We start from the raw sequence: 21,852 nt of genomic DNA on the forward strand, positions 1-21,852 counted from the left end.
AATGAAAATCTGAGACTTCCTTACTCACGGCGCTTTGTACGAGAGAGTAATGTAAATACCATAAAGAATTGTCAAAGGAAATAACATGTCTAATGATTTTAAATCCTAAAATAAGAAGCCAAGTACAGCCTTGGTCAAATGCACACATAGTGAATTTCTGTGAGAAAACAGTATTTCATAGGACTATGATGATAGTGGGGTAGTATCAAAGCTTAATTAAAAATCTTGAAACAAAGATGTCCTTGTTACTTCATTAATATGTGTCAACAAAATTACCTCCTTTTCAGCAAACTTTACATCTAAGTAAAATTTTGACATAAAAAAGACCCTCAGAGTGGGAAAAAAAAGACCCTCAGAGTGGGAATGCTCTTTATAAAGTTCACTTTTTTGGACAGTTTATAATGGAAAACCTTAAAAGTAGCTACTTCATGCTTTAAAAATGTAGATTTATAAGAAATGGCTAGAGAATATTCATTTAAAAAATTATCCATTTTGTTAAATGTCATTTTCAGCTCAGGAGTGCATATAAGGCCAATATTTCTTTTATACAATTATAATTACTCTTAAATTTGGGGGTGATTTTTTCCTAATATTCTAGTCTAAATCTAGAGAATTCTTCAGTTTTTTTGGAAAGTTATCTTCATCAGTTTTGTGTCAATCAGAGAAACCTTACCGTAAAGGTCATTGCTATCACACTATTTTCAATGAACACTTAACTATATTCTGAACTGTTATGTATTGAATCCCATTAAAAGAAAACACACCAGATCTATTTGGGTGTCAAGGCAGCTATGTAGAAAGAGCAGGCTCTATTTGGATACAATGAAATCTGCCTCTTAAATTATTTTCCGTTCCACTTCCTCCATTTGTGTGTGCAATGTCTTATATGCATCTGAATTATCATTAAGAGAACCACAAACACAGACTTTATGACCTCAGTATATGATGATCAGAAGAGAAAAAGCACTGCTTAAATAAATTTGAAATCTTATTATTTAGAATGATTTCAACATGCAAGTAAGGAACAGAATAGCACTATGGCATAATGGTATATCTTGAAATGAGTATTTTAAATTTTGGAAGATTAGTTTCTCAGGTTGCCTGGTGACACTTGGTCCATTTACTAGGAGATACAGGCTTCTGTTCTTACAGTGCTTCATGAGAGGTGCCGGCTCCTAACAGCTCATCCCAGCCAGTTGTGCTCCACCCTCCCTCTCTCCCTCCCACCCTTCCTTCCTTTCTTCCTTTCTTTCCCTGGGAAAGATGGTTGTTAAATATTTGCTGGCTCACTACCGCTTATAAATGTACCATTAATGAATGAAAAGCAGGAAGGCTTCTCAGATTAGGTTGTGTCAGGTCAAGGATGCTCATCATGCTTTCACTGTTACCTGCTTTTACCTTTGATTCTAACTCTGGGAGAGTCTTGCTTTTGCCCATCCCAGGAACCAAATTGTCTCTATACCACAAGTACTCTTCCTTTCAAGAACCATCAGTAACGACAATTCCTTTGAAGTTGGAAATCGAAAAAGATAATAGAAAATAATAATATTGCTACCAGAAGTCAGTCAGTGAGTCAGCGTTCTATTATTGCTCTATGGTCTAGCGGGTTTTACATGCACTGAAGTAATACGGACCTGGGTTTGAATCTCTTACTGTGAGAACTTGGGCGAGTTCACTCCGCGTCTCAGTGTCTCATCTGTGAAATGGATGTTGGGAGGATTAAGTAGGATTTTATATGTAAAGCCCAAGGCAGGTGCTTGGCATGTGGCAATTACCCTTTCATGCCCTCTCAGAGTACCTGGTAGGGGCCAGAAGAGGGGGCTTCTAAGAGTTCTTGACTGCCTCCCTCCATTTTTATATGGAGTTATCTTTCTCCAAAATTTGCAGCAGAGTTTGTATGAGGGATAACACAAATGAAATTGAAGGCTTTGGATATCATTTTATGTAACAGTATTTTTGATTCAAACATTTCATGGCAATTGGATATTATTAAAGATCCCAGCAGTTTAAAAATAACCATTTTGCTGGCTCTATCAAGGAAAGAAGCTGGGTCCTCTGTGGAACAGAAATAAGAGATGCTGCATTTCCCTTAATTCCTCAAGATCTTTTCTGTTGAGTATTTGAAGATTTCAAGTTTTTAATAGAAAAGTCTCATTTCAGTAAAACACTTAGGTTCTTTAAGTGGTCCATCAGTTTCTTTTTTTTTTTTTTTTTTTTTGTGGTACGCGGGCTTCTCACTGCTGTGGCCTCTCCCGTTGCGGAGCACAGGCTCCGGATGCGCAGGCTCAGCGGCCATGGCTCACGGACCCAGCCGCTCCGCGGCATGTGGGATCTTCCCAGACCGGGGCACGAACCCGTATCCCCTGCATCGGCAGGCGGACTCTCAACCACTGCGCCACCAGGGAAGCCCCATCAGTTTCTTTATTAAAATCTCATACTTCATCGTGACATTGCTTTACAACGTGGTTTAAAAAGGACTTACCCTGGCCATATTGATGAAGAAATTGCTGGTGTGTTTTAAATTGCACAATGTGAGTTAAAAATGTGAGTTTCAAAAAAAAATGGGAGTATTGATGGAGGATATTTCACTATTTGGGCTTCTGTTATTTAGAGAGAAAAAGAGTGAATATTTATTATTCACTCATATAATTATCTATTTGTTAGATAGATAATTAATGAGTAAATATTTATTCTGAAAGCTGCTGGGACTTTAAATATGTCATTCTCATTAATGAAACAAGATAGCAGTTTGAAAATACACCTTTGGTGAAGTTAGTTAAAACATAATTTAAAGAGTTAATTCATTATTTATAACAACAATTTAAACCCTTTAATAAAATACATTCCCATACAAAGGGCTCTGATTTAGATAGTTTTGGAAACTAAAATAGATTATAGTTTTTATTGCTTGATTAGTGGGATTCTGAAATTCTCATCTTAAGACATTTAATTTTAAATGTACTTTTTCTTATTTAAATTATATGTGATCAAAAATGAAAAAATAGCGAATGATTTCCAGTCTCACAGCATTACCATAGCGCTGCACTGTCCACTATGGAGCCACAATCCAATATGGCTCATCTGAATTGAGATGTGCTGCAAGTGTAAAATTAAAACACACGGGATTTCAAAGGCCTAGTATAGAAAAAAGATAAAATATCACATATGTTGAAAGATAATATTCTGTATATATTGAGTTATATAAAGCATATCATTAAAGTCAATTTAATCTGTTTCTTTTTTTAATGTGGCAGCTAAAATATTTAAAATTACATATGTGGCTCACATTACAATTCTACTAGACAGAGCTGCTCCAGAGAGTGATTTTGGAAGTAGTTAAAACAACATAGATAGACTTTGCCTGGGAGATGTCACTTTATGAGCAAATCAAAAATAGGCCAACCATATTGGGGTTATGAAGAAAAACTTTGCACACACAACTTAAGAAAAAAAAGATGGATGGAGAAAACCACCTGTAGATATAACTAGTGTACAAAAGAACAGAAAATTGATATCTACAAAATTATTTGAACATTGATAAAAACTTTTAAAAACATACTGCTACATTTTTGAAAATGCAGCTTTTGTTTTTTCTTTATTTTTAATTTTTAAAATTGAAGTATAGCTGACATACAATGTTGTTAGAAAATGCAGGTTTTATAAGTCCAACAAATTTATCATAGTATAAAAAATATGTATTTTTAACTGACTATACTAGTGAATATTGACTATCACATGTATATTTAGTATCTGAAATATACCAGAGATGCAAAGCCTAGTACAATACATGATATAAAGTAGATGCGCAATAAATATTTAATGAATGAATATGTGATTGAAATAGGAGAGGGTAGAGATTTTTGTTGGTGTTATTCATTGATTATCTGAAGAGATTAAAATTAAAATAGTGCCTAGACCATAGAATGCACACAAGAAATATTTGTGAAATGAATGAAGTTAGACACACACACACATTAAATCATAAAGAAGATAAAGTCCTCAGAGAGAAATTACCACCAATATATGTTAAACTAGTTCTCACTATTCAAAGGGTACCAATTATTTTAAAAATCACTAAATTTATAGCTGTTTTAACGATACATTTACTTTAATAATAGTCTTATTTTGATAGTATCTTATATTTTGAGTTACACATGAAGAAACCCCATGGAAACAATTGGAACAAAACTCAGGAATTAGTGCTTCAAAAGTTCCAAACTTGCGAAGGTCAGTTGTGTTGTTTTCCTTGGCTTAACTGATATTGAAATCATGACTTCAAGGTAGAAATACTTAGTGAATTTAGGTATAGTAATTGGATGCTTAAGGTTCAAGTAGAAATATCGATAATGCTTATTTAGTAAAAAGTAGAAAAAAATAGGTGCGTTTTAATAAGTAAACTGTAATTGTAACATCGTAGAAGTGTGAAATTTATATCATAAACACATTTAACATAATTTCCATTTATTTGGGGGGATATATAATACAAATATATTTCCCTTGAATATTTTTCTTCATTGGACTGATAAAATTGGGAATAATTTCTTCACTATGAGTTTTCATAAAGTCCAGGTAAGAGGGGTATTTCAATTGGCTAATGATAAAATGAAGGGGTAAAAATTAAATTCAAGGCAAACGAAGGGAACAGAGTAGGTGTAAAGGAGATGTTTGCAGTTAATTGACCAGGAACTGTGTTATTCTTAAAGGTTCATGGCTCAAACCCGCTTAGGCTTATTGTGTTAGGAAAAGTGATTTCCATACATTTACTTTGGGGAGCTCTCCCCGCCGCCCTCATCTCTCCCCATTGTATGCTCCAGTGACACTGAACTCTTGCTTCCTCCAAATCTTGTCTCTGGGTCTTTGCAAATGTTCTTTGGATGTCTTCCCTACACCCCGTTTCTTTGCCTAATTCCGGCTTAAATATTCTCTCTAGAGGGAGATCTGCCCATTCCTTGGTTCCTGCTAAATCTTCTTGTTATGAGCTCATGTAACTCCCTACTTGCATTTTAGAGACATTGTTAAACTTTCTCCAAAAAGGGCTGAATTTGTTGAGTTTCACATATGTTTACATAAGTTATTGTTCTAATGGCTGTTTTCAATATGCTCTTCAACTCCAAAAGCCTTTCCCTTTTTCCTTGACTATAAGAACTTCCTCATTATTTGCACATTTTAATATATGATTCCTCCCGTCTGGAAACATGACAGAAACAGCTTTTCTCCATAAATGACTAGGAAATTATCTACTGCATTTTCATAAAATTCATAAATCATGTAAGCAGGACATGTTATGAATTAATTGGTAGAACATCTATCTCTGAAGGGTTAAAGAATTGCCAACACTGATCAAGCCTGCTCTCTCTGGCTCTTGATATGGTGTTGACAGCCAAGCAAAGAGCTTCTTCAATAAATCCACTCTCATATTCAAGTTTTTCCAGATGTGAGAAGTAATTAAGTCTTTGCATTTATTGAAGTCTTGTACGCTTTTCAAGAGGGAACTGGCAGCTGTGATGAATTATAACTCTGCCTGAGTGCATGTGTGTGTTGTGTGTGTGTTTTGTGTGTGTGTTTTGTGTGTGAATGTACATATATACAAGCACACGTGGCATTTGCCAATAGTCAAATGAGATCAGACCCTTAAAAAACAAAACAAAACAAAACAAAAAGCTAATTTTCATAAACACCAAAAATTTTTACAGCTATATCTCACAATTTAGAGACTAGGGCTTTTTTTTTTTTTTTTTTTTTTTTTTTGAGACTAGGGCTTTATCCAGTAATACCTTCTCAATTTCTGCTTTTGCTGAATGTTAAAGAGAAGAAATGAAATCATTTGCATCTCTTAAAGGATTTTCTTAAGAAAAGGTGAAATCATGATACTTGTAAAGCATAAAAGGAGCACATTTCAAAGATTTTAACTCATTAATTAAAGAGGCCACCAGTAAGATGTTACAGTTGGTTCAAAGGTGAATTTGAAGGACCAAACATAAATGAGTAATAAGGAATGTGGAATTGAATTTATGGATAGATATAAAAGGGTCTATCAACAAGCCAATAATCAATTGCTTTTCCCCAGGACACAATTAATTTGCATTTGTATGGCTAAAGCATCATTAGCATCGTTATCAGTTTTCAACAATTTACTGTGTGGTAAAGTAGTTCAAAGACAGTGAAAGGCCAAATTAGCCAGAAGGTAACACTAGATAAGACATGGTGTAATTTTTTGTGTGTGTCAGTTTCAAAGTCTTTCACGATTTTTCCTGACACGTCTCACACAAAACTTCAGGAAAGGGATACTTTTTGGGATAGCCAAGCTGTTTTTTCGTGCTTGACCCTTTGGTTCTGATTGCAAGCCATACAGAGGCCATTCAAACCTTGGGCTTCTCTCAGTGGGAAGGATTGCGGAAGTGTTTATGGTTTTAGCTTTGTGGTTATTAAATTGGAACAAATATCTCAAGTAAGCAGCAAATTAAATCAAAGTCTTTCAGTTCACTTGGTGGTTATGTTAATGTAGACTCTGAATGAGAGGCCTTTTTTTCCCCTGTCAGTATGCTTAGAAGAATAGGTATTTTACATTTTGGCATCCCAACCTGAAAATTGTTGAGCCAAAATTTATTTTTGGTTTCTTGTTCTTCTCCAACACCAGTCTAGATGTGTGGCTTTCATTGGTGAGTAGGATCTGTATTTTTGAAAATAGGAGTATGAATATAGAAAAACACTAATAAATCTTACTCTAATGGCAAAATTGATTATGGTGACAGTTATTCAGGTTGTTTTGTATTCTTTTGATTTCTAATTAACAAACAGTAATGAAATAGCCATTAAGAAGGAGAAGATAGGCTTAATAAATGTTAATTGTAAAAATAGATTGGGCTAATAATAAGCAGAACTCTTCTTCTCTTTTATAAAGAAGACAAAATGCCCTAGAAAGCTGACATTACTTGTTTTGAAAAACAATTTCTCTCCCTCATCTATTAGTAAAGTTCTCTCTTGGATAGATGCCAAACGATGAAGAAATACATGAGGCAAAAGTAAAATAACCAGGGATTTAACTGAGAAGCAAGAACCTTTTGGGGATAGTCATAAAAAAAACCCAGGCAACTAAAAATGAGTACATGAAAAGACTGCCAAGGCAGGCAAACAAGTCAGATGAACTAATTTCCCTCTCATCTACCATTTAGGGGGAATATATATATATACTTTTAATAAATTTATTTATTTATTTTTGGCTGTGTTGGGTCTTCATTTCTGTGCAAGGGCTTTCTCCAGTGCGGCGAGCAGGGGCCACTCTTCATCGCGGTGTGCGGGCCTCTCACTATCACGGCCTCTCCCGTTGTGGGGCACAAACTCCAGACGCGCAGGCTCAGTAGTTGTGGCTCACGGGCTTAGTTGCTCCGCGGCATGTGGGATCTTCCCAGACCAGGGCTCGAACCTGTGTCCCCTGCATTGGCAGGCAGATTCTTAACCACTGCGCCACCAGGGAAGCCCTAGGGGGAATATTTTTTAATAGGAAATGTTGAATTAATTTTCAAAGTGGAAATATTCAGTTTATCTCTGTAAATGTTCCTTCACACAGAGCTGTATCTCAATCTATTTCAATTGTTTAATATGGATTTTCATTTGCAAGTCACTTCATCACTATGTTGGGGAAGAACACATTTTCTATCACTGTAGAGAAAAGAAAGGAGAAAGAAGTGAAATAAGTGTGAAACATTTCTCAAAATCCAACAGGTTCTTGTTGTATGTGACCTTAAGAACATGAAGACAGTCAAGCACTGCATAGCTTGTGATGGTGGTATAAACTTGTTTCTTTGGCCAGGGGCTGTGTCCCCAGAGACCTGAATTACCCCTAGGACCTGGCAGTTGTTACAGAAATACATTCGGTTACACATAAACATCAAACTATAAAAAGGTAGAAGACTTCTGTATTACAAATGCGCAAGTCAGCTCTTATCTTTGGGCTTTTATGCTGCACGAGGCCCTCCTGGCCTTTATTTATATATATATATATATATATATATATTTTTTTTTTTTTTTTTAATTTAATTTATTTATTTATTTATTTATTTGCGGTACGTGGGCCTCTCACTATTGTGGCCTCTCCCGTTGCAGAGCACAGGCTCCGGACGCGCAGGCTCAGCGGCCATGGCTCACGGGCCCAGCCGCTCCACGGCATATGGGATCTTCCCAGACCAGGGCACGAACCCGTGTCCCCTGCATCGGCAGGCGGACTCTCAGCCACTGCCCCACCAAGGAAGCCCTCCTTGTATTAACTTCTGGCAATTCAGTTTTTCTGCTTAATGATGGAGAATTAGAGGCAGAGAGCGATTAAATAATTTGCCCTAGAGGATGTGGGCGAGCCAGACCTAGAAGTAGGGGGTCTAGTTGTAGGTAATGTGATTCCCACCTTGGTCTCATTCTCAACCAGGGCGTGGGTAGAGTGCGAAAGTAAAAAAGAGACAACGTAACTGAGATGCTCGGTAAGTGAAAGGGACCAGCAACTACACAGATAGTCCCTTTTGGGACGCCCCAAGATGCAAATATGTATTAAAGTACTACCTTTAACATGGTTTTAAAAAAAAAAGAGGATAATGTGGGAATTTTGAAACATGATAGCTATCCATGAAGAACACTTTCTTCATATCCCCCAGGTTACATTTTGGAGCTATTGACAAGAGAGCGTTGCTGTGATTAAGTTCAGGGCTTAAAATATTTTAGAGAAAACTTTACGTGAATTTTATATTATACCTACAGGTGAAAAGAAAAAAGATATATTCAATCAAAAGTAATAATGTTTCTAGCTTGCCAAACACTCCATTAAGGAGTTCCTCCAGCAAATCTTGAATGATGGTTTTTTAAAACAATTCCTATCTCATTTTAGCACAAAGTATATTTTACTCACCATTGCATCTCTAACACCCAGCACAGTGCCTGGCATAACCACCCACGTTTCTTTGAATGAATGAACGTAGGGCTCTAGTTAAATTCTGGTCCTAGTGCTCCACTGAGTAACTTTGTGAATAAGACAAATAATTAATTTTCTTGACCTCAATTTTGTCCTCTGTGAAAGAGAGGGCTTTAGTAGGATTGATTTCTTAAGGACCCCTGTAGCTTTAAAATTCTGATTCTAAAATCTCAAATGGAAAATTCGTGTTCACGTTGTATATGGTGTTTGGTTTTGCTTTCAAAACTTTTGTGCATTATCTCAACAGATCATTTTCTTCCAGCACAGTGGAAAGACAATAAGAATTTATTGTATGATGGGAAATGAGAAAAATAGCAGCCACTGAAGTCTGACGCAGGTAATTCACCATGGGGAATAGATGTCACCATGAGCATCGCAGGTATTGTCACCTCAGACACTAGCCAGGCAGTGCATCTTAGGCAGCTTTGGCAAGATTTTCTCCCTATGCTTTTAGAAGTTTACAAGAAAAGCTTATAGAAAATGCTCTTTTCCCTATTTCCCAATAAAGGTAATGTAATAGAGCTTCTATGGAATATTAGAAGAGTCTTTTGGCAGAGGACTTGAGGGAAACAAGCAGAGTCTACACATTCTGCTCCTTTATGGAACGAATATAATGTACAGAGAATTTCGTTGTAGAATTCTCTACATAGGCATGACATGACTATGATTTTAAAGTTAAGGTTTCCAATTTCAGCACCCTCGGGGCATTTCTTCTTGGCATTTTGCCGGTAAGCAGGGTATGTGATGCCATTAAGTTAGCCTGTATTAAAAGTCATTTCATGAAACAATCAACTACTCTTACAGAACACAACGTTGTTTCAGAATAAAACAATGTTTCCCCAAGTAATATTTCACAGAAGAATGTTAGTTTTCTAGAGTATCGGATGTCAATAAAAAAATAGGTAAGTAGGTAAGTAGGTAGGTAGATAGGTTGGATTAGATGAGATGAATAGGTTTCATATCTGGGAAATGCTGGGTTAAGCAAACTTAATAGTTTTCTTGGTTGTGGGTCTTCTTAGAGCTTCTAATGTGTCATTGTGCCATGTGGATCTCTAAGTGGCAGGGGGAGAGATTAGTATATGGGTTTCCCCAAACATGTTTGTTGAAGAAACCCCCTTTTCCCCTCCGAGTAGTCTGTGGAACTTCAGCTTCATAGAACACAATTTGGGAAATAATCTATACATGATGACTGTATAGAATTTTTTTCTTTTCGGAATTTTTAGGCAAGGCCAAGGTAATTTTAAAACTTTAAAACTAAATATGAGGGGCTTCCCTGGTGGCTCAGTGGTTGAGAATCTGCCTGCCAATGCAGATAGGGTTCGAGCCCTGGTCTGGGAAGACCCAAATGCCGCGGAGCAACTGGGCCCATAAGCCATGGCCGCTGAGCCTGCACGTCTGGAGCCTGTGCTCCGCAATAAGAGAGGCCGCGACAGTGAGAGGCCCGCGCACCGCGATGAAGAGTGACCCCCGCTTGCCACAACTAGAGAAAGCCCTCGCACAGAAATGAAGACCCAACACAGCCATAAATAAATAAATAAATAAATTTTAAAAAAATTAAAAAAACAAAAACCTAAATATGATATTAAGAGGAAACAGTATTACTTGTCTACCTAGAATGATGTTTTTTTTTTAAACTTGCTTTTTAATTAATTGATTAATTAATTTTTGGCTGTGTTGGGTCTTCGTGTCTGTGTGAGGGCTTTCTCTAGTTGCGGCAAGTGGGGGCCACTCTTCATTGCAGTGTGCGGGCCTCTCACTATAGAATGATGTATTTTTTGATTAAAATTATATTTTATATCATTAGTTTCATTATTGTCTACCTAGAATGATGTATTTTTTTATTAAAGTTATATTTTATATCATTAGTTTCATTATTCACCTTAGGGTATTTTTTTATTATGTCCCACACTGATATGCTATGGCTTTATACATATTAATTTATCCTAGGATTTAAATAACCAAATTTGATAAATTGAGCTGTATAGTCTTAGAATTACCTCAATTGACATTAAAGGATTAGTTTTGAGAAATATATTTTAAATTATATAACATATACCACATCATAAATACTGTTATAGTTTATTTTTCCAAACATTTCCAAGCATGTATTACACATTGAGAAATATACAAATAACTAGTGGATTTGTAAACATTGACACAATGGGCAGAATTTTTCTGAAAAAGGGTAATTATTATTTTTTGAAACGATGTTTCTAGAATTCTTAAATGATATATCAGCTTATGTTAACTGCAGCTTCTCATGTTTAATGATGTTTACAATTAAAATAATACAATAGCAATATAAGATTAACAGTCATAATAACTCAGAATAGATTCTTTGAAGTGGTTCAAAGGGTTTTTCATAATAAATTACTAGCCTTTAATCAGTTAATATAAAGTATTTTTTTTTAGACTGGAGAAGTACGTATATGTCTCATAAAACATTTAATTTAGGTTAATGAAATGAGTTTGAATGATCCAGGTTCGCCATACCGAACCCGGGATGTGTCTGGCATTCCAGTGAAAGCTTTATTTAGATGGAGTTGAGGGATCTTTGAGATAATAGGCTCTGCACTGTGCTATCTTGAGTGTTACAGCTGAGTGGCTTCACCCAGAATCTTTAAGTCTTTTCCAAACGATTTTATGAATGAATTGAATTCATGAAATATTAATAAGTTGTCTCTTTTGGATTTCTTAACCAGTTTAGAGAATGTTGACTTTAAACGTTCTCAAAATTGAATTTTGCCTGTTAAAATATTATCTCTGCTTATGAGGCTAGCTCTGGCTGACCTCAGTGATGCTGTTCCATCCACTCACACCCCACTGTGATAAGGAGGATGAAGTGTGAGCTAAATAGGGAGGAGGCCTGGGCACGGTCATTTTTGCCAGAACACAGAGATGCCAAGACCTCAAGGTGCTGTAGTACAGAAAAAGGTGCTGCACTAGTGAATTAAAAAAAAAAAATATATATATATATATATATATACACACACACACACATATATAGAAAGAGTAGAAATGAGGGTCCCTGTATTTGAGGATGTAAAAGATGAAACTGAAGAAGAAAAAACAGGAGAAGAAGAAAATGAAGAAGACAAGGTGGGTGAGAAGGCATTGCTGAAGAACGGTATTTGTTCCTCGAGGTCAACGATTAGAAAAATGTTTCCTTTTCTTTTTTTTTTTTTCCGGACAGGTGTTCTTTAAGCCTGTTATTGAAGACCTGAGCATGGAATTGGCCAGAAAATGCACTGAACTCATTAGTGATGTAAGTGGCTTAAGTAATTTTTGTCTGATTTTGCATTGCATGTGTGGCACTATTATGTAATAGAATCAGAGAGCTGAGGGGAAAACCCTGAAATCATTTATTTAAACCACTGTGATTTTCCAGATCATGGAAATAAGTCCAGATATTTTAGGTGATTTTCCCACGGTCTCCCAGACAGAGAATTTCTGTGGGGACAGGTCTCCGTGTTGTTAAGCCAGAATCTTGTCCCTTCTTGAATTTCACTGTCACTCTGTCATGAAATCATAAAGCATCGAATTTCAGAGCATACTCCATTGAGAACCCAAAGCTTTTTTACAATTTGTATAATGATGTAATTTGTTTTGAGAGGATCTCTATCTAAATGAATGATTTTTAGCATTTTGGGGAACTTTTTTGGAATCTGATGAATTCAATAGTTTTGAATCATGCATATACCTGCATATAACACTTAATAACAATTTAGGATTCACGGATTACTGAACTGTGTGTTGAGAACCCTGAACTATATGATGATGATGGATATTAGTGAAAGGAGCATTTTTGTTGTGACATTTTTCGTTAACTGGGATCGGTTTATGTTACATTTCAAGGGAGTCCTAGAATTATGGAATTAATTCATATGTACATATCTATATATTTATCTGTCTACCTATCTATCTATAGTAAATATGTAAACTAGAATTACAGAAGCACAGGGAAATGTGTTCTTCACTCGGGATGAGAATTTAGATGATCCTCCTCTGAACAGTTGTAGGAAAGTCGCCGGTACACAGGAAAGATGGCCCGTGAAGCATGAGCGGGTGCCTGTCTTATTCAGAGAGGGGAGCAGAGAACTGGTTGTTTCTGTTGTTGATAAGCAAAGTGATCAGAATATCTTACAAACGTTTGTTTGTGGAGGAAGTCCATCCTTACGGCCATGTGCCGGTCTGTTCTCTGAAGTCAACCTGCCTGAGTCAGTTTAACAGTAACCCTGGGCAGGCTGGCTGGGCTCAGGTCCTCAAGGGCAGCATTTCTAATAGTAAGATCAAGAAATCGTAACACATCTGAAGTGTTTAGTAAATTGTCTGGAACATTGTGAGTACTCAAGAGATGCTAGCTGTTATTAACTACTGCCTCTAAATTAATTTTGTATCTGTCCAATCACATTTTATATATGATTCTGTATTCCCTTCTGGTTTGTCAGAAAGAGCCAAAGGATGGTGGGAATCAGACCCCTTCCTGTATACTTGACATGCAATGTAACCAAATTTTAAACTGAGTATTTCTTTGTGTCATTGCTTAATAATAGTCACAAGCTAATGTATGTAAAAGTTCTTTGTAAACTGTAATAATGATGAAATGCTAATGACAACAACAATGATAATAATTTCAGCAACAGTTAAGATTTATTGAGTCCTATGTGCCAGGCATTGCAACTTGGGAGATAGGTTCTCTGTTTTCCCATTTTAGAGGTGAAGAAAAGAAGGCTCAGAGAGGTTAAGTAACCTCCTTGGGGCACACAGTTAAGCAATGGGGAGTAGGACTTGAGCACAAAGCCCTCTCCTTAGCCAGTTTGCCGTGTTACCTCTCACTGTAGCTTTCATGCAGTTTACCTTAGCTTTATCATTATGTATTACACAAATATTAGTGATAGTAATGCGACCATTCAAAACCTTAAGTTCCATAACTCTGGAGATAGTACCTCTTCCGGTGTTGTTATGCTTTGTTTGAAGTGTATTTGTGGCTGAGCTAAATTATATAAACCATTAAACTAAAGTGGCAACTTCAGTTAGTAGGTGATTTTGTTGGAGTTGTTTTGGTTAAGAGCATCTCTCAGTGACTTCAGTCTTGTGGGGAGGGGCGATGGCCTTTACCATTTTGCCAAAGCGAAAGCCACATTATTCCACTCTCATGCAGGTGAAATCAAATGCGTGGGAGTAATTTCTGTTTAGTATAGGTTTATATTGCAAGGCAGAATGCCTGTACTACTTAAATTTAGATCATATTGCTGTGGTCTCGTTTATATCTGTGTACATGTTTACATTTTATTTCCAAAGAGAATTCCATACTTATTAAGATACTGGTTTAATTTTTGGAATTTTTCTATCTACCAATGAACAGTCTGAACAATGACTTTGTTTCTAAAAAAATGAAAAGAAGAGTTTGTACAGTCATTTGAAAATTAGATTTTAATTTACCCTTTCTGGAAGGGCTTCAGGTATTGGACTAAATCAAATTTCTGGTTTTTTAGAAGTGTGGTTAAATAATATTATCAAGTAATAACTTGCTCATTCACTCTTGATGTCATCAATGTTTTTATATGGAGCCGATGAACTTAAATTTGAAGTTCTTTTCTCTGTTGTGTTGTCTACATGTCTAGATGGTTGTCTAAAATGTATATTTGAAATTGCATCAATACGGAGCTAAAAACAAATATAAAAAAGGACGAATTGAGTTAGATTGGAGTTCCCATCAAGACTTTATTACGTCTCTGATAGTGCCCATCTGTTCGTGCTCACATTTAATTTAGGCCACCAGTCTTTGCCCAGGTCTCAATCTTAAAGACAAAGCTTCAAGGACTCTAGTTTTGTTTTATGATCCTTTATATCCCGAGGGGGAATCCATGTGTTTACCTGAGCCTTTTTGTTTGTTTGAAGGCAATCTGTTCCCAGCCTGTCACCATGTGAGTTTGGTGTTTTGTTTGCCTGCTTTGTAGAGTCCTACATCTTGAAGCTTTAAGAAGCAGACTCTCATTTTCTTGATCAAATCACACAGCTAGTGAGCCACTCACCTGGAATTTGGAACAAGGTCTGTTTGATTCCCGAGCCGTGGCCACCACGATGTCCTTTCTCTGCTGCTGTGTGCCAGGCACTCCACGTGCAATATTGTATTTCGTGCCACAGCAAGCTAGTGCCATAGGTCCTATGAGCCTCCGTTCAGAGGTGGTGAAACCCAACATTGAGTAGCTTGTCTACGGCCACCTGGCTACTCAGGGGTGGGGACAAGATTCAGGTTTGGGTCTGGCCTGGCCGGTAGCCACTCACTACTCTGCTCCAGTTTTCAAATGAGAAGGGTCGTTTTATGGGTTTCCCTTCATGGAGCAGTCTCTCTACATCCCCTTCATTATCATTCTAATCATCCCTCTTTGGACCTCTTTTAGCTTTCATGTGTCTTTATCGGGGTATAATAACCAGAACTGTGCACAGAAGTCCAGATGTTGATGGCTGTGATTATGATTGGGGAAGGATGATGTTTCTGCCCCCTTTGTGATGATATTTAGTGTTTCTTGGACTTGGGGCTGCAGAAAGCTGTCAGATCAACCTCAGTAAGGGCATCATCCTCAGCCATTTTCAGTCCTAGGTTTTGACTTGTAGCTGATCACGTAGGGCCCATCCTCTTTTAATAGTTCGAATGATTTTTCCCTTGCTAGTGATGTAATCTGTAGTTTTCCGCCCTCTCGCACGGCCCTTTGAGAGCTTCCGCAGTTCATCTCTTTCAGTTTACCATTTCCCTCTCCATGAGAGCGTGGGGTCATCAGCAGACCTGCAGACTTCGCTGTATCATGCCCTTGCCGGATAATTTATTAAAATGTTAAATAAGAATGGCCTGGCAGTAAGTCCTGGGAGGGCTGCACTGTTTAGAATTCTCCATAGAAAGAAATGTCTGTTTTTCAGATCAGGTGGCTTCATTTTGGGGATCAGTATGAGGAATTTTTCAAAAAAAATTTTTTTGCCTCGCCTAGTTTCTGCTTTGCACATGCTCTGCCCATGTTGTGGGGTTTCCCTCTGCATAACTCACATCCCAGTCTTGAAAGACACCTGGTCCTCTGAGGTAGCCTTTTTTATTTTTCTGTTAACCATGTAATGCTTTTTATTTCCCCAGATATCCTTTCTCTGTTATTTTGTCCTGTTACTCAGCTATCTAATCAATTCTTTGAATACATCAAACCTACTGACTACATTAAACAGTCAGAATCATGGATCTGGGAGCCTTTTGTAGGATGGTCATAAAAAATAGTAGGTTAAAAGGGACCTTTTATATGTTTCTTGTAAATTAGGATAAAGAGTCTCTGCAGAGCAAATTAGTCCACATCTGCATGAAGTCTCTGATTCAGTGTTTTGATCCAAACCTTTTTTAGGGTGTTCATTTGCGTGGCAGCAGAAAGAACATTTTCCAGGCAAGTGAACATTGTTTGTTGTGGGTAAACCCTTCCAATGCTGAAAACATGGAATTCCGTGGTTACCCCTCCAGAGAAAGCTCCGACAGTGTTAGGAAACCTGAGAGAGCAGCCCTGGCTCTGAGCGCCCCAGTTAACACACAGGGCAGGAGCCACAGTTCCGTCTTCTGGGGTTCACTGCATTTAGCCTACGTGGCTCCATTTGTGTGCCTTCCTAGTTCCTTTTGGTTAAGAATGCTTCTAAAAGGAAATGTCCTCTAACCTTTCTACATCTACTGTCATCTACTGTCAGCCATTAGCTGATCTCATAGTAAGTAAAAGAAACTAGGCTAGGAGGAGGGAGCTCACTCAACTAATTTAACTCTAATTGTAGTTGAGACACGGTGGGGTTCATGGGTGAGGTTAAAGCAGAAAGTAAATATTTAGGGCATCTTATTGATCAATAAGTCATCAACTTTGGATCATGTGTTGGTTGTGAGCGCAGGTGGCTGCACGTAACAGGAAAATGCTAACACAGAGGCTTAACAGATGTCTATTTTTTTCACATATGAATCCTGGAGGTAGGGGCTTCAGTCTTGGTGCAGTGGATGTTATCAGTCTCTCAGGCGCCTTTCCTTCTGCTCTGCCATCATTGGTATGATGGCTTATTGTCTTATGATGGCATCACTGCGGCCGTTTTCCTGTGGTTGGGGAAGACAAAAGGTGGAAGGGCCAGGGGTCAAAGGGCCATGTCAGCAAGTCTCTCCCTTTATACCAGCTACACCAGTAATGATGCTGGGAAGACTTCCAAGAATGTCTCATGGCCAGAGCTAGGCACTTGTCCTCCCCGGCCAATCACTGGCCAAGGGGAATGAGAAAACCATACTAGTTCAGAGCAGTTTGTCCTCTGGGGCTGGGGTAGGGGCATGTCTACTCTCATAAATACATTTCAGTTCTATTGTTAGCAAAGAAAGGATTGGATAGGCAATCTATCCAGTAGGTGGGACCATGGTTGTATTAGGAATTGACTGTCTCCTCAGTGATTTTTATTTTACCTAAGATTTAGTATCAGTCATCGATGCAGTACCCTTTCATCCATTTTTTTCCCTATTCTCCTGGTATAGGAAGGCTACTAATATGTAGTATTCTTTATATAAAAATTTAAGATCATTTGCTTATTGTCACTCATATTGTAAAATTCATTAGAAATACGAGTGACAATAAGCATATAATACGTGTGTGTGTGTATCTTTTAAATAAAGACCAGAGAAAGGAATGGAGAGCGCACTGAAGACTGAACCATTTGCCTGCACAGTAAAGGAAGTAAATACTTCACCCTTATCCCGAGCGCCTGTCCTGAACATTCTGCTCAGGTCAGAGCTTATCAGGAGGCCTGTAGCCATAGCACATACCTCTGCGCTGCGGTGAAGCATGTGCATGGGAGAGGGAAGAGATGGTGGCGAAAGATAAAAATAATGAGCCAGACTTAAGCCTAATGATAGGTTATGTTCTCTCACACTTAATTATATAACGGAGATACCTTTTTTTTTCCTCCTTATGATCAAAATAGCCTACTATTTATCATACTGCCATTAACGGTTTAATTACTAGTGACTGAGGAGGGTGATTTGCAGAGACCTAAAATTATGGCTAATCTCTGAGAAGAAAAAGAAAGCAATTTAGTGCTCAGATAAGATAAATATGTTCTAATGTTGATTTCATGAATAAAGCAAATGTTTAATGTGGTCAGCATCTAATATCTGAGTCATAGCCATGGGATACTGCATTTTAAAAGAATGTTACTTAGTATGTTCGTGTCTAGTTATACCTCAGGTCAAATAATGCCCCTCAAATCAGGTTTGAATATGGTAAAATCTCTATGTCATGTTAAAGTGTAACATCAGTATTAGTCATGATCTTTAAGAACCAGGTAGTGTCTACAATTAAACTTCATTTTTAGGCTGTAATTAGGGAGACCATGTAATTTTTTTTTATTTTTTAATTTAATTTTAATTTTATTTATTTATTTTTATTGTTGGCTGCGCTGGGCCTTCACTGCAGCGCACGGACTCTTCGTTGCGGGCTCAGTAGTTGCAGCCTGTGGGCTTAGTTGTCCTGAGGCATGTGGGATCTTAGTTTCCCTACCAGTGATCGAACCCATGTCCCCTGCATTGGAAGGCAGATTCTTAACCACTGGACCACCAGGGAAGTCCCGGGAGACCATGTAATTTATCATCTGAACTAAGACATTTTTTTTGGCCTAAGTATTTATAGTCTTGGGTAGATAAACGTGACTTTATTACAGGGTGATACAACTTTTAGCAGCTTACCTTCATCCTCTCAACTAGTCGTAAGTTTTGCCTGCTCAGTTTTCAGATTTGATGGCAGTTAGTGTGACAGTGGGATTATTTTAGGCCCCTCTCCATAGTTCCTGACCTCTTTTTGGTCCATGTGTCCGTGCTGGGGTGGAAAGGAGTGACTCCTTTCACTAGTGAGCTGGAGAGAAGAAATGAGCGTTGCCCAGCTAAGCCTCTCTGGGCTTTGTCCTGCTCCTCTGCCTGCCACAGGGGGCATTCTGCAGTGATCTCCACCAGGTGGCAGGCTTTCTGGGTGGGTTCTATGCTTGGGGGTGGGGAGGAGGTTGGGGAGGCCTGTGGGTGCTCATAAATTGGGTAAGTTTGATTTGAGCATAATTAATTAGTAACAGGAAGCCCATTGTGGCCACAATTTAGGCCTCTTCCTCTAAGCCAGCATGTCTAGCTAATGATGCTAGAAGTATTCTCCATTTGTTTAATTTCTGCCTCTTCTCAATTGGTTACATCTGTCCTGATGACGCCTTGTTTTAAACCTAGAGGTAGGCAGCTATGTTTCTGTTTGACCATAGGCTTACCTGTTAGGGTCTGTGGCTTAAAAGTAACTATAAACTAGGACATTTGTACGAGTGAAATGGAGAACGTTTAATAATCATGCTGAACAAGCTGGGCAAACAGGACCCACAGTTACTGTGTGTCCAACACACATGATCCTTTTTTTGGTTTGTTTGTTTGGTGGGTTTTTTTTAACTTTTTTTAAAACTAATTTTTATTGGAGTATAGTTGCTTTACAATGTTGTGTTAGTTTCTGCTGTACAGCAAAGTGACTCAGTTGTACATATACATATATCCCCTCGTTTTTGGATTTCCTTCCCATTTAGGTCACTGCAGCATTGAGTAGAGTTCCCTGTGCTATGCAGTAGGTTCTCATTAGCCAACACACATGATGCTTGATGATAACTAGACCCTGGCTTATGTAAAGAGCACCCTTTCCCTGCCTTTGCCTCATCACATTTGCTGTTCTGGGCTGGATATCAGTTTATTTGATTTGGCTTGTTTTGAGCATCCTTCCACATTGGAGTATTTACTTCAGAAAACAGATTTTCTCAAGTTAATTTTTCTGTTCAAAAAAGGAGTATTAAAATTGTTTTTCTTTCTCTTCTTATGTAAAATATTCTTTTAGATCCATTATAAAGAAGAGTATAAAAAGTCTAAAGACAAGTGTACATTTGTGACTGACACGCCTATGCTAAAACATGTAAAACAGATTGGCGCTTTTATTTCTGAGGTAAGGTATCAAAACTTGCAAATGGCTTTCATTTTCTTTTTCTATTTATGTAAGTAAAAGTCTGTGCATGAAAGTTAGACAATAATATTTTTGATAACACCACTGAATGTTGGTAATATCTGTATAATTACATAATTCTGTGCACTATGTCAATTAACTCATGTAAACGGATGTTTTATTATTTATGTTTGATATATTTTATTATATGTCTATTTTGACTCTAACCTTTTCTTATTTACGTAAAAGTACTCTTAAAAAGGGATATTTTTATTCAATAGAAAGTATTGGCAAAAGAGTTTTAGAAATTCCATTATTTTATTTCTTAACAGACTTATTAGATATAAATGATTCAATATAATTTTGAAAATAAGTGAAACCAGCAGGTTCCATAAAATGTGGTATCTTTGGTAAGTAATGTTAAATCAATTTGAACTATTTTTGAGTAGGATCAGTTCAACAGAGACACCTGTTATGAAACCATAGAGTGAGAAATACACTACATTCATTTTCCAGCTGAAATAGAGTCTTTTCCTGAGAGCATTTAGAACTGCGACTTATGTTGTCTTATAAAGCACAATGTTAACAGTAATTTCTGTGATGAGAAACTGCTGGTTTCTGTGAATATATCATTTCAAAGAGATAAACTTGAAAGGAAGATGATTACATAGTGTTGTAAATGACTGACCTCTAGTGTTTCGTAAGTTATGTTGGAAAAAGATCAATATGGTATTCTCGGGATTATTTCTGTCAACATGAAAACATTTTGAAGAAAATTGGTAAATTTTAAGTACCCAAATCCAAAGAGTTATGGGAACGCAAGGCTTACGCAGGCTATATGCTCAATAAATCGGCACTCAAATCTAGCTCCAAGTGGGAGTAACAGCAGGGACCTGTGGACAAGTGGGGAAAACCACGGTTTTGTTTATTTGTGTTAGCTATTAGTTCTCCTGCACAGAGAAAAGGAAGAGGGCGATCTGTTATGTTCCTTTGAACTTAATGTCCCCAGGAGTAAATAGTGAATGAGTGTCTCTCTTTATGAGTAATGATTGAGATCACTTAGAGACAGTGCAGATTGCACATGGGAAGGTGCACAAACAGCAAAAAAGCACCCCCTGCACCCCGCCATTGTGGTGGAAGGAGTTAAGAGGACTTGAATAAAGGAATGTTGTCCTTTGCATTCAGGTTCTAGCCTGTAAATTCTAATGACTTGTGTTCTCTGGAACAATTTAAATGTCTCATCGTTCTCATATGTTCCTTTGCTGATCAAACATGACATTGTCAATACACACAAATAGGTTTACTTTGAGAAATGTGCATGGGTTTAAACAGAAAAATAGTCATTATTATTTTTTTACCAAATTGATTTAAGGTTTTTAATTTGAGGTATAATTGACATTTAACATTTTATTAGTTTCAGGTGCACAGTGTACATGATTCGATACTTGTATGCATTCTGAAAAAATAACCACAAGTCTGGTTACCATCTGTTACCACACAGAGTCACACATCTTATTTCTTTTTTTTCCCTTGTGATGAGAACTTTTAATATCTACTCTCCTAGCAACTTTCAAATGTGCAGTACAGTGTTATTAACTATAGTCACCATGCTGGACCTTATGTCCCTATGTATTTATTTTATGACTGGAACTTTGTACTTCTTAACTCCTTTCACCCATTTCCCCCATCGCTCAACCCCCCTCTCCCAGTCGTTATTTTCTTGCATGTTTCATTTAAAGGTTTTACCATGATAAACTGGATTTCTTTATCTTTATTCAGATATGTTCATCAGGTTCAGTATCTAAGATTAAAATGGACTTTATATTTTTTAACTGATTCTGTTTCTGAAGAAAGTACTTTTTTGTTCTCTTTCAATATTCACAATAAAAAAAGCTAAGA

At 37.3% G+C, this 21,852-nt stretch overlaps 2 protein-coding genes across 2 annotated transcripts in view; both read left to right on the plus strand.

Moving 5' to 3' along the window:
* The window catches only part of NEBL (nebulette), a 339,992-nt gene that overhangs the window by 216,489 nt on the left and 101,651 nt on the right, over positions 1-21,852 (plus strand). The gene's annotated exons all lie outside the window — the stretch shown is intronic.
* Positions 1-21,852, plus strand: part of LOC309802235 (nebulette-like) — a gene marked incomplete at its 3' end in the record, with an annotated part of 94,982 nt that overhangs the window by 6,750 nt on the left and 66,380 nt on the right. Inside the window, exons 2-4 of the mRNA XM_082617669.1 lie at positions 9,204-9,293; positions 12,150-12,221; positions 19,852-19,956. Of these exons, the coding sequence (XP_082473795.1) occupies positions 12,183-12,221; positions 19,852-19,956 (144 nt within the window). The 5' untranslated portion in view covers positions 9,204-9,293; positions 12,150-12,182. The remainder of the gene's footprint in view (positions 1-9,203; positions 9,294-12,149; positions 12,222-19,851; positions 19,957-21,852) is intronic.

Source organism: Mesoplodon mirus, assembly GCF_964341445.2.
Source record: "Mesoplodon mirus genome assembly, chromosome: 4".
NCBI classification, from domain to species: Eukaryota; Metazoa; Chordata; class Mammalia; order Artiodactyla; family Ziphiidae; genus Mesoplodon; species Mesoplodon mirus.